The 12,929-nt window shown below is 39.9% G+C and overlaps 1 protein-coding gene across 1 annotated transcript; it reads left to right on the top strand.

Annotated features, from left to right (window-relative positions):
* Window positions 1-1,425: 1,425 nt before the first annotated feature.
* mfrp (membrane frizzled-related protein) lies at window positions 1,426-12,027 on the top strand. Its single transcript, XM_028465472.1, has 13 exons — window positions 1,426-1,516; window positions 4,003-4,108; window positions 4,263-4,400; window positions 5,392-5,547; window positions 5,642-5,861; window positions 6,772-6,902; window positions 7,735-7,860; window positions 8,208-8,284; window positions 8,359-8,507; window positions 8,639-8,769; window positions 10,457-10,591; window positions 10,724-10,851; window positions 11,803-12,027. The coding sequence occupies exons 1-13, from the start codon at window positions 1,463-1,465 to the stop codon at window positions 12,025-12,027; spliced, it is 1,776 nt and encodes a 591-aa protein (XP_028321273.1). The 5' UTR covers window positions 1,426-1,462.
* Window positions 12,028-12,929: the final 902 nt, after the last annotated feature.

Raw genomic sequence — 12,929 nt, 5'->3', positions numbered from 1 at the left:
CATTTGTTGTGTTTGGTGAATTAATACTATTAGTATTAATACTACTTTTTGTTTACTTTTGCTTTTATCAAGTTTTTAAGCTAGCTTTCAGATAAGACAAATGAACAGAGTTATTTTGAGGTAATGTTTGTGAACTCTTGCTAATTCAAGAAGCCTTTCTCTGCTAGCACAAGGCATTACAATCTGGTGATTACACTGGCGTATTGCAATGCGCTAACATTCAGTCTCTACATGTTTTGCTAACAATGATACGCACAGGCACAGAACCTGCAAGAAAACTCAATTCAAAAGATTTAGGCCTGGTGGATTAAAGTCCCTGTCTAATCTCCACAGTACCAAGAGGCCAGAAACCTTTACATTTAGGAGTGTGTTTGTGTGTTTTTCTAAAAGGCATTTAGCACAGTTGTAGAATTTTAGCACGTCTTGATTATTTTTGCTTTTGAGAGAATGTTAACTCACAGTAAATTTAATAAAAAAAAAAAAGGTCAGATGGGTCAAAAGTCTTGACATTTGCTTGGTTAACAACCAGTCCTTGTGAGTGGATTTTGAAATACAACAGAGAGCATTTCAAAATCTGCCCATTTTAGTGTAGCGTCTCATGGGTTTCAGTGGGAATGAAGGAAACTACAACAAGGGAGTATTTATTAACCTGCAGTAATCTGCTTTATTTAATTACTCCATAACACCTGCAAACGTGTAACAGTGGAAGCCAGAGCTCACTTGGGTTTGTTTGAGAGAGTCTGTAAGCTCTAAATGGATCTTTGATAACCCATAAGTTTTTGCTTGTAAATCCACAATACAACAGTTGTAGTAAACATCTAAAGTCGTCGAGTCATCCAAAAGTAGAAAAATAGTGCTGTAATGTTGCAGTGTTTGGTGTACTTACAAGTGAATTTTTGAATTAAACGTTTGAGTAGATTAAGAGATCATTAGTGTGGATTATAGAGATTTAACAAAGACCCCTACCTGCACCCTCATTTACACACTGTTCTGTGAAAGCCCCTCCCCTTTAGAGAGGCTCAGTCCTCTCAGCTGACTCGGCTTTATTCAGATCAGTGAAGGAGTTCCCAAAACTCTTTAGTAATCAGTCACACAATCTCAAAAAACCAAAGGATATCCACTTTGAAAGATAAACTACCAAAATCAATCACTAAAGAAAGAAATATAGATTTTTTTTTTATGTTCCTTGGTGTGAATTGTGCTTTATTTAACTTTTCTCTTGTTTGGATTGTTGATGCCAATGGATTACCAGCAAACCATGAAGCTGCATGTGTTGGAAGCAGGAGGACCTCAATCTTCATCAACATTGGAGATGTGTAGCCAATGCAAATCGTAAACAATGGTGAGAAAACGTAGTGGAATATCTTTTCATCTCCAGCAGAGACGCGTCCATTGCTTCCGTCCTTCAAAAAAAACCATAAGACCTCATCAGAACCTTTGAGAAGAAACGAGCAGTGAGAAGATGTCCGATCTCAGCCAAGTCACCGTGTACTCGGAATGCTCCGATATCTATAAGGTGATTATGCTTCATGACACTGACCAGGGATAACCTTTGAGAATGATTTAGTCAGGAAGTCCTTTATCTATGTTCATTCCTCAAGCTCCACCTCACATTCCCACACACTCCTAAAGGCAATATAGAAACTTCAATTACGCATGTTTTTAAGATTCGAGGAAGAACATGCAAACTCCACACTTTTTAAGTATTTTTTTTAATACCTCCTTAAACTTTGTGTTTTCAAACAACATATTGTAAAACAGTGGTCCTCAAACTTTTTGGCTCAAGTACCCCTTTGTTCTATTTCTGAATCCAAGTACCCCCTTTGTCCGACTACAACAGAATACTATGAAAAAACAACTATAGAGCGTAATGATGAAATGAATGAGTGATGACAAACATTTTAAAGAATCTAATTTTGTAAATAAAAGGCGACAGTGGCTCCCTCTGATCGAGAGGTTGGGGGTTGGATCCCAGTCTATACCTGTATGTGTCCTTGGGCAAGACACTGAACCCTAAGTTGTGGTTGTCTAGTGCCTTGCAATGGCGGCTCTGTCCCATTGGTGTGTGAATGTGAGGGTGAATGAGCTGATATGTAAAGTGCTTTGGGACTACTTTAGTGTGGGAATAAGGCACTATAAAAATGAAGTCCATTTACCATTTAAATAAGTTGAAAGGTAGGCTCCTTTGCAGTCGGTCGATTGGGGCTGGGAAGCCAGATGAGAACCCAGTTTGACAAAGCCCAGGGGAAAGAGAAGCGGCGGCTTATTCAGCAAGAGATTTGGGCAGAGGTGGAGGAGGAGCGGCATTGCAAGACAGTGGCGATGCGGCAACAAAGAGCATGGACCAACTGGAACCTCCCAGCTGCTCGAAATATCACCTGGGCTGAAATCTGGAAGTCAGAACCATCAAGACTCAAATACCTGATCCAGTCAGTGTACAATGTTCTCCCTAGCTCAACCAACCTGTACACTTGGGGTCTGGTTGAATCTCTTGTCTAGGGTGCAGATCCCTAGAACACATCTTAAGCTGCTGTCTCAAAGCTCTGGGAGAGGGGAGCTACACGTGGTGCCATGACCAGGTGTTGAAGGCAGCAGCACCATATGAACTGTCATACAGCAGAGAAAACACCAGTTCCCAGTAAGGAATTACAGTACATCATCTTTGTCAGGGCAGGGGAGAGAACTCCAACACAGCAGAGAACCTCGGTGGGCTTGCTTGCCTCGGCTCATGACGGCAGCTGCGAGTGGATCTTGGGAGACAGAAGTTTCCAGAGCACATCGCTTCATCTACACTTAGACATAGTTTTAACAACTAACCCCTCCACGCAAGTGGTGCTCTTTGAACTAACAGTCCCATGGGAAGGGCAGATCGAGGAGGCCCACGAGCAGAAGAAGGCAAAGTACGCTGATCTTGTTGAGTTCTGCAGGGAGAATGGGCGGAGAGCCCGCTGTGAGCCCCATAAGGTGGGCTGCAAGGGATTTCCAGTGCAGTCCCTGCACCGAGCCCTCAGGCTCTTTGGTGTCAGAGGGTTTCAGGAAAAGAAAGCCACCAAAAACAAGCCGCTGAGAAGGGTGCGGTTGTGGATCAAGAGAGGGGATCCACGGTGTGGCATGCTGCTTGGTGACATGCCAGGGACTGATTACCATCGGTTGGGTCACCCAGGTGAGGGTGTCTAAAGATCTGAGACCCAAAACACCCTGTGACCCTGGGTTTTTCACTGAGTGTGTGACCAAGCTGCACCATTAATGCAGATGGTGTTTCTACAATCTAAAGAAAAAGTATTTAGTGCAGTTGTTCCCAACCTTTCTTTTTTCAAGAATTTTTGCTGACCTCAAAGACATTTTTTTCTAGAATTCTAGAATTTCGATCATGTTTGAGTTTTTTTTTTTTTACTGTATTTTAATTGAACTATATTCACAAAGTGAAAGTATAGAAATACAGTTGTTTAAGATTGTGTTGTATTAATTAAAAAAGAATAAGAATTACAATTTTTCATAAATTGATTCTAATTTTTTAGAAATTTCAGGCGACCCCATGGTTGAAAAACACAGATTTAGTGGCTCCTGAATAGATTTATTTATATCATTTCTATCCTTTCCAGTCATTTCTCTCTCTCTCTCTCTCTCTCTCTCTCTCTCTCTTTAAAGTACCCCCTGTCGTGCCATCGTGTATCGCTATACCCCAATTTGAGAAACACTGTATTAAAAAATATCATTGACGGACCTCAACTACATCCATAAATGGTCAGAGTAGTAAAAATGTAACCAATTAAAATGAAGGGTGTTAAGACTGTAAACAAATGATTAAATGTTAATGAACTAGTTTTTGATGTGTTAATTGAAATAATTCTCTGTTGTCAGAATCAAACAACAGGTTCTCCCTTTACTGCTGTGGTGGACAATAATCTATGCTGTTTATTGTATAGGCTTTTATAACAAGTTTTTACTATTATAAGTGTATAGGTTTTCCAATTGATTGATGGGTCGTTGTTTTGTGAACAGAATGTGTTCTGTAATCCTGCCTTTGAGCTGGAGGGGGAGCGAGAGGGAGTGGAAGGATTCAGGACATCCTCCTCCACCCCTGAACCAATCAAACCACCTTCTGCTGGTGAGTCAGCCATTCAGCATCTATTTATAGTTGCATCATTTCATTTTAATAAATGTATTTCTCCAGATTAGATAAATACGATTATGTTGGAGATCAATAGAGTTGAGTCTTGCCAATGTGTGTGTGTTTTAATGGTGGTTTTTCCATTTACCAGGCTTGGATTGTGATCTGTTTGGGTTGCGTGTGATGCGTCTCAGGGGCGAGGGGTCAGACTGGGGTCTGATGGTGATCTGTTTCACTGCACTGCTTCTACTCGCAGCTTTTGGCCTGGCCCTGGCTCTCATTCTCACTCGTGGGTCCCTGCTGCACCTGTCCTGTACATACATCATACTTGTAAAGAAGTAACAAGCTCCATATCCAAAACCCCACAGCCTTATGAATTTCTAATTTGTTCTTAAAATGAGGATTAAAGTGTCGCATAAGAATTATTCAAACTGTCTTAGTCCAACTGTAGCTTTTAATCAGTAATCTGAGACAAGTCTCTTTATTGTGCAACTTTCTTTTTATTTGTTTTTGAACAATTATAAAATAAGAAGGGAAAAACTAAATAAAATTGCACAAGTACAGTATAGTAACATTCAATCGTTATGTCCGAAATTTTCACTAGTTCTGTATTTATGTTTTTCCAGCAGTTACTTATTTATGAACACTTCCAGAATAGATGGCTATGATTAACTTTTTCTGATCTACAATCTTTCCAGCATGGAAGAATCTGATTCAAATATTCACTTTTAACTCTAGGGGTAAAAAGCGTCTATTCATACGGTTGCCGTACGGACAACACCCGGTGCTAATTACCGAAGTACACGAACGTAGCGTTTTAGGGTTAGGGTTAGGGTTAGGTTAGGTTAGGTTAGGTTAGGTTATAACCCTATATCGCAACAATTGTTAGGTTAGGTTAGGTTAGGTTAGGTTAGGTTAGGTTAGGTTATAAACCTACATTGCAACCTTTTTTAGAATTAGAGTTAGGTTAGGGTTATGGTTAGGTTAGGTTAGGTTAGGTTAGGCTATAACCCTATATTGCAACAATTTTTAGGATTAGAGTTGGGGTTAGGGTTAGGTTAGGTTATAACCCTATATTGCAACAATTTTTAGGATTCCGGTTAGGTTTACGGTCAGGTTTAGTCTTAGTCACGTGACCTAAACTGGCCAATGAAAGGTGTTGCGTATGGATAGAATGCCGGTATATTGATACGGATAGCCACTACCTAACAAAAACTAATCAGTTTTTTCCAGGAAACAAGACTTTTAATCCCTGGTGCTGTTTTGTGTTTTAAATGTAGAGATAACTGGTCAAACAGTGGAGGATCAGCTTCTGCCAACCAGCACTGCAAACCCAGCAGATGAAGCATCCCATCTTCTTTTTACACTTCCCACCAACAGGAGTCACATAAATGCCACAGTTGCACCGCCGCCTACCAGCATTCCCTCTGAAACCAGTATAGATATATTTTTATTTACCTTGGAGAGAAAGTCATACCTAATAAAAATATAACCCATGTTCTCTTTATCCCAACACCTCATGTCTCTCAGATTGTGGAGGAGTGATGACCTATTCTGAGGGATCCGTCAGCTCTCCAAACTATCCCGGGTCTTACCCCCCAAACTCTCTGTGCATGTGGGTGATCAGGGTCCCTCCGCCCACCAAGGTCCAGATTCATGTATCATCTCTAAGAGTGGAGGGACCTTCTCCTTGTCTCTTTGATTGGCTGGAGGTGCAGGAGCAGACTCAGCAGAGTGTAGTAGCAACCAGGTCAGTCAAATGGACATGAACTGGTAAAGAGCAATTGAAACAATGAAGACTTTGGACTTGCTTTTCCCTTTGTTTGCATTAACTACCAATGTCCTTGCGGGAATACCTTGCCTACAGCGCGGGTAAATATCAGCTCTACTACTTTGGCAGGTGTGAGTAGTAGTAGGTCACACATATACACACAAGTGTTGACCCCAGATGAACACCAATATGCCTGCAATATGCACTCAGCACATAAAAAAAAATAGGAAAAGTCATGAAATATGAAGCAAAAAAATAAATAAAGTCAACTATTTATTTTTTAAAGATAAACATTGAATGGGGTCAAATTGAACACAAGGAAAATAGAAGGGTTAAGGCAGGTTTTCATGTGCCATGATTAATAATTAAAGAATAAAGAAAGAAGCTATCACTGACTACAAAAGGTTGGCAGATGGCACTAGAGGTCTGTGCACGTTGGAGAGCATGTTTGTTCATAAGGCCTCTCATACTCCCATTCTAGTTCAGAAATCAGAAATGTTTTTAATGGCCATGTACAGTTTTAAGGACAGTACAAGGAATTTGTCTTGGTAGTTGGTGCACAAAACAAACAACAAAAAAAATAAAAAGTACAAAGAACAACCCAGCAACAATAATAATAATAATAATGATAAATATAAAGGATGAGGGATAAATAAAGGATAGATACAGAATAAAGGATAAATAGGATAAATATAAATATAAATATATATATATACAGTGCAGCAGATAATGTCATCATGGAGGTGGTGATCGGGGGGGGGGGGGGGGGGGGGGGGGGGGGGGGGGGTTCAGCGTGTCACCACGATTAGGTGATTTATAAATAAAATGTCACATGACTGCTGTGAGATGAATCAAAGAGTGTGTGTGTGTGTGTGTGTGTTTTCTGCAGGTTCTGTGGGAATGTAGCACCACCAACCATCAACACCAACAGCAGTACAGTGTGGCTCATCTTCCATTCTGATGGCAGCATCACAGGCAATGGCTTCACTGCACAGTACAGGGCCGTACAGCCCGGCCAAGGTCCGTACATTCTATCTATAGAGCATGTGTCAAACTCAAAAGAAAATACCCAAAATAGGTCAATCAAAGTGTCAAATCTAGCCCACAGATGATTTGTTGAGAGTCAAAATTAGAAATGACAGGACTGGCAGTGATCAGGACATGTTATACTAGATGTATGTGTTATGCATGTATGTGTATGTACATTAATTATAGTTATTCTAAGCGCGTCCACCTCACAGCAAGACGATCCTGGGTTCAGTCCCTGGAGTGGACACTTTGGTCATTTCTGGCAAGAGTTTGCATATTCTCCTCATGCTTCCATGGTTTTTTTCAAGGCACTCTGGCTTCCTTCCACAATAAAAAAGACTGATTGTTCATGCTGCAATGGATTGGTGCCCTCTCTATGGTGTACCAACGCCCATTGAGAGCTATAGTCAGCAGACCCCCGCGAACCACGACGAGTCAGAAAATGAATGGATGGATATATACTGATATTTTCCCTGTTTCCTTTTGTATGTGTTTGCTTGCTGTTGTATGCAAAGGTTTGACATATCTGGAACAAATTTAAACAATGTGGAAAAAATGTCAAATCATGAGTGAAAAGAAAAAAATAGCCTATTGTTTAGTGCCCGATATTTGTTGTTTTTGGGTTAGTTTGTTTTCACTGCTTTCTCTTCTTTATTTCTTTTTTATAAACTGGATTTTTTAATTAGATAGATCATACGATTAATTTGTACTTCCTTGGAATATTAGTAGGATTTACCTAATCTGGCCCACTTGAGAGTTAAAAGCCGTGAACCTGAGTGTCATTGGTTCCTGTGAATGAACAGGTGTTTATTTTTCCCCTCAGAGAGCTGCTCTGCAGATGAGTTTAAATGTGACGGTGGTCGCTGTCTGCTGTCTGTGTCTGTGTGTGACGGTCAACCAAACTGTCAGGACCAAACAGACGAGGCCGACTGCAGCCACAAACACAAAGGTGAGAGTGAATCCCTGCAGCCATACAGCACATACACACATAACAGGTACACAACGTGGACAGAACACCAACTGCTCACCTCTTTTAAATAACAGACGTTGTTGATTTTTGGAAACGTATTTTTGTTTTTTGTATTCATCTGTTGCTTTTTATATGTTACGTGTAGTTGGAATTAGTGATATGGCTTTATAAGACCATGTGGTCTTCTTAACCTCCACCAGAACAGTTACTGTATCTTTCAAATGCTTGATGGATTTTTTAAATGTTGTGTATGTGAAAAATAATAAATAAACTTGGCCAAATATTAAAAAAAATGCTCATGGTCGGTCTTTTATGTGGTCCCTCAGACTGTGGTGGGCTGAGGACTGGACCCAGTGGGTATGTGGAAAGTCCCAACCACCCCAGACCATATCCTCAACAGCAGGTACCGGTGCACACCAGCCCAGTGAACACACTGGTGTTAAAGCCAGGAACTAATAACACTGTGGTGTGTGTTAGCTGTGCACATGGCAGATACATGTGGACGACAATCATGTCATTACACTGAGCTTCAGGAACTTCAGCCTGGAGACCCAGGATGTGTGTGAGTTTGACTACGTGGAGGTGCATGACAGTGCCAGCACTGGAGCAGGGAGGGTGCTGGGACGGTGAGGAGCGTCTTCTGTTTTTAAAAAAAAAAAATCCTCTCCTGTGTTGGTTTGAAATGGACACAAACATCTTTTGAATCTAAAATACACACCCTGGGGTTGTTTTTTGTTTTCTTTGGCACTACTCTCAGGTTTTGTGGGACGACTGTCCCTCCAGACCTGACCTCCTCTGGGCCCCACATGACTGTGGTGTTTGTGACTGATGAAGGAGTGTCCGACAGCGGATTCAATGCATCTTATCAGGCTGTATCTGTGCTGGGAAGTAGGTGTTCATGGCTTTGTCTCCTTTTCTTTCACCCCAATCTCTCAGCAACAATGTGTGCCAGATACTCCTACAGCTTGTCCCCCACAAACAATAATAAAAAACTGATTGACTGAAGCAAATCAGTAAACCGATCATATGATACACTGTTTATCTATGCAGGGCTAATCCAGTTTATACTGTTTTTACCAGATTATTGGTTAAGGGTATAGTGAGAATCGTGGAGCTTATTATAAACTGTTGCTCAAATACACAATTGTCTGTTGAAGAGCAGCCCTATAGCTAAATGCTCTCCTTTTATTTATGTTTGCATAATCTTCCCAAATGGTCATAATCAGAATACATATCAGAATTCCTTTATTAATCCCAGGGGGAAATTGCTTTTGTTACAGCCACTCAAGAAAGAATCACAAATAAAAGAATAAACATTAAACAAAGATGAAAGAAAGAATAAATGTTAAATAAGTGTATAATTAAGTAAAAGACTGTTAAAAAATAAGGATTATTAATATAATATTAATTTTATATTATTATATTGTATTATAATAATAATAATAATATATAATATTATAATAATAATATCATTATTCATATTGTGAAAAAAAAAGTGCTGCATTATTATCATTTACCTCACAATGATGCAAATGGCGCAAAAGGCATCAATAAACCCGATTAGTTAACTAGCCTAATTTATAATAGTAAGTGGATTCTTTCATTTTATTATTAGCCACTAGGTTAGGATAATATATTTAACAAACTGTATATTATAAGAGGTTTAATCAGGTTGCGTTCATCAGAAGTCAAGCATCCACAGGTAAGTAACCAGTCTGCACCATGTTACCTCCCACAGGGGCTGCTAGTGACTGCCGTTACACACACACACACACACACACACACACACACGTCAAAAGTACCTCCAACACATCCTTGTCTGACAGTGTCAGTTGCAAATAAAACCAGCATTGAAGAAAATGTGGAGAAAAGCACAACAAAATCATAAATAAAGACAGAAATCAAAGAAAAAATTTGCCCCAACATGAATCAACGCCACTACCACACATCTGGATGAAAAATGGCCCCTCCCCATTTGTTGTCCATCTATTTTCCAACCCGCTTCCTGTTGGTCAGAGGTGGGAGGAAGCCGGAGTACCTGGAGAAAACTACGCTAGCACTGGGAGAACATGCAAACTCCACATAAAGAACCCACATCTGCGAGGCAGATCACACCACCATGCACCCCCCACCCTCCATCCAGTAATCCAGTTATTCACACATTTTCTTTTTTTTTTTTTAATGAATGGGTATTTCTATGTTTATTGGAATAATGTCAAACATGCTTGATGTTGTAAACATGACAAATACAGGAATCGTTCAAATATATTGATAGATTTTTTTTTTTAAATCCTTAGTTAGGAAAATTTTCCATGTAAGTGAACCAACTTATGGTTGAAATGTTGGATTTTGACAAACTTAACCTGAACTACAGCTGATTATACATGGGCTAAATTAGACTAAATTCCAGTTTACTTGTCTTTGGTCTTGTACAGTCTGTGGTCTGCCATAAACATTATAGCCAGATGTTTTACTGATTCTAAAACTATAAGAATTTATCTTGAGTTTCTAAAGATATTCACTAGTGATTTCTCTTTTAAATATGACTTATGCCTTCCTGTTCTCTATTCCAAAGGAACATGTGGTCCAAACCAGTTTTCCTGCACCACTGGGGAGTGTCTCAAACCGCAGTGGTTGTGTGACGGATGGAACGACTGTCCTGACGGAGCAGACGAACAGTCCTGTGGAAACTCCACCTACCCACCATTTAGTGAGCCTTTGCACTATTCACACTGGTGGAATTCAAAGTGCCACGTCAGTTCAGCAAAAAGTACACTTCATAGAGGTGTGACATTATTCGTGTATTGTGAGTTTCACTGAATGTCCCACTTTTTCTCACCAGTTTCCTCATGTGAGCAAATAGAGGTGGAGATGTGTCTGGGCCTCAGCTACAACCTCACCTCCTTCCCCAACATCTGGCTGTCCATAGCTGACCAGAGAGAGGCTGCCTCACTCCTGCAACAGTATCGGGTAAAAAATCAGACTCTAAAGGAGAAATATTTTTGGAGAGCACGTGTCAAACTCAAGGCCCGGGGGCCAAATCCGGCTCCTTTAAAGCTCCTAATTCAGCCCGAAAACATGAGTTATTGTGTAAATCACTTGACGATATCTCAGTACTTCTAAATCCACAAAATCAAAGAAACTTGGCTCAGGTTTTTTAATGCTTATATCACATAACAGTCATTTTGAATGCCAAATTATTATAAGTATTCTCAATTTGTCCAAAATCCTCAAATTTTTTTCTCCTAGATTTTCCCAAATGAAATTAAAAAAATGGTCACAAAATCGAGGAAAATTAAAGTTAAGGTCCTACAGGGATTGAAATCTGTCACTTGGTGCTTGGATATTGTTGGTGCCTGACATACTTTCTATCAGCAGTTCCCAAACAGGGGTACAGGAGCACATTGCAGGGGTACTCTGAAATATTTTACTAATTTAAAATATTCAGGAAACGTTCCTAGTTTCTTTTTAGGCAATTGTTTTGTTTTTTTTTTTGTGCAAATTCACCACAAACTGTCAGATACTATATTTTCTTGTAATTTAATGAAACAGGATTATTTTATGTTGTAGAGGCCATTTTATCACCGTATTTACTTTTATTATTTAATTTGTAGATTAAGCCTAAGGGAACCAATGTTTGAGACACAGTTAGGGGTTCAGGAGAGCCCGCTGTTCCACAAATGGAAAAGCATATAAGAGGGGGTACACATAATTTGACAGAAATGCAAAGGCGGTACTCAGGACAAAAAAGATTGTGAACCACTGTGCAAACTAGGGCGAATTAATGATAACATTGCTTGTTTTTGCCTATAAACTACTACTACTTTGAGATTAAACTGGTTTGTATTTGGCCCCTGAATTAAAATGAGTTAAACACTCCTTGTCTAGAGCTTCAGTGTCCACCTCCTGTGCATCTCCAAGGTTCTGATGGAGTTGGCGTGCTTCGAGCCCCTGCAGAGGCTGCTGTGTGGAATGTTTCTGCCCCAGTGCCGCCCTCAGGGTGGAGTTCTCCAGCCATGCCGCTCCATCTGCTCCTCGGCTGAGCAGCAGTGCAGCCAAGCCCTGGATCTCTTCTCTTTCAGCTGGCCCTTCAACTGCCATCTCCTGCCCAACTCACAGGACCCCATCGACTGTTCTCTGCCTTAAAACCTCAACAAACCCCAGGAGACTCCATTAACCAGCTGATAGAAGAGTCTGGTTTGAAGATATTTAGACTTTTTTATTCCAAACCAGGGAACTCCTTGATTTGACCAGGACTGAAAACTTTGAACTTGAGGCACTCGGTTAATAACTACCTGGAAGTTGCCATTCAAAGAAACGTCTTGATTATTTTAGTTACATTTTTTTTGAAAATTCCACAAAAAAAGGAAAGCATGAATCCTCATAGTGAGCTAACGCTAACAGAACATCTTATTAGTCTTCCACTGTGTGTGTCAATGAAGTCACGTGTGTCAAACTCGAGGCCCGGGGGCCAAATCAACCCTTCAAAGCATCCGATTGGGGCCTCAGGAAAAAGTGAAAATGACTGAAAAAACATGAATCATTGTGTAAATGACCAAATAATTCAGTTGTAAATTGTTTAAAAAAAAAATCTAAATTATTCAATAATCATGCAATTTTTTCTCAAATGATTCCACAAAATCTCACCAAATTAAACAAATACATCAAAGGAAATTTACATATCTGTCACTTAATGCTTAGATATTGTTGATGCCTTCCATACTTAATGTCTGATTTATAACTGAAGTGCAAACTTGGGCTTATTAATGTTTAAATTGTTAGTTTTCCCGCCCAAAACCTGTGTCCCACTTGTATGGAATTGGTCCGTGTTTGGCCCTTGAACTCAAATGAGTTTGACACCCCTGCATTAAGTCATATCTGATGCTTTGTGGGTGTTTTTCTCTTCAAATGTTCTCCTTGACTGCAGGCTGCATGAATTAATTGTTAGTGAAGGGTTGGGGTTTCTTAATTATAAAATTTGGACCAAGTTAAAATGTGTTTGGTGGTTAATTACACATAAGTTTCTCCGTTTTGAGTCATTACTCTCA

The sequence above is a fragment of the Gouania willdenowi genome, chromosome 13 (assembly GCF_900634775.1).
Source record: "Gouania willdenowi chromosome 13, fGouWil2.1, whole genome shotgun sequence".
NCBI lineage: Eukaryota > Metazoa > Chordata > Actinopteri > Blenniiformes > Gobiesocidae > Gouania > Gouania willdenowi.
The sequence above is the reverse complement of the archived record's forward strand: the minus strand, read 5'-3'. Positions and strand labels throughout refer to the sequence as shown.

What these genes read in the sequence shown, in the direction of transcription:
- mfrp (XM_028465472.1), top strand. Translation starts at nt 1,463, where the DNA reads ATGTCCGATCTCAGCCAAGTCACCGTGTACTCGGAATGCTCCGATATC. An exon ending in CCTGGCTCTCATTCTCACTC is followed by an intron (nt 4,401 to 5,391) that starts GTGGGTCCCTGC and finishes TTTTAAATGTAG; the next exon opens with AGATAACTGGTCAAACAGTG. An exon ending in CTGCAGCCACAAACACAAAG is followed by an intron (nt 7,861 to 8,207) that starts GTGAGAGTGAAT and finishes GTGGTCCCTCAG; the next exon opens with ACTGTGGTGGGCTGAGGACT.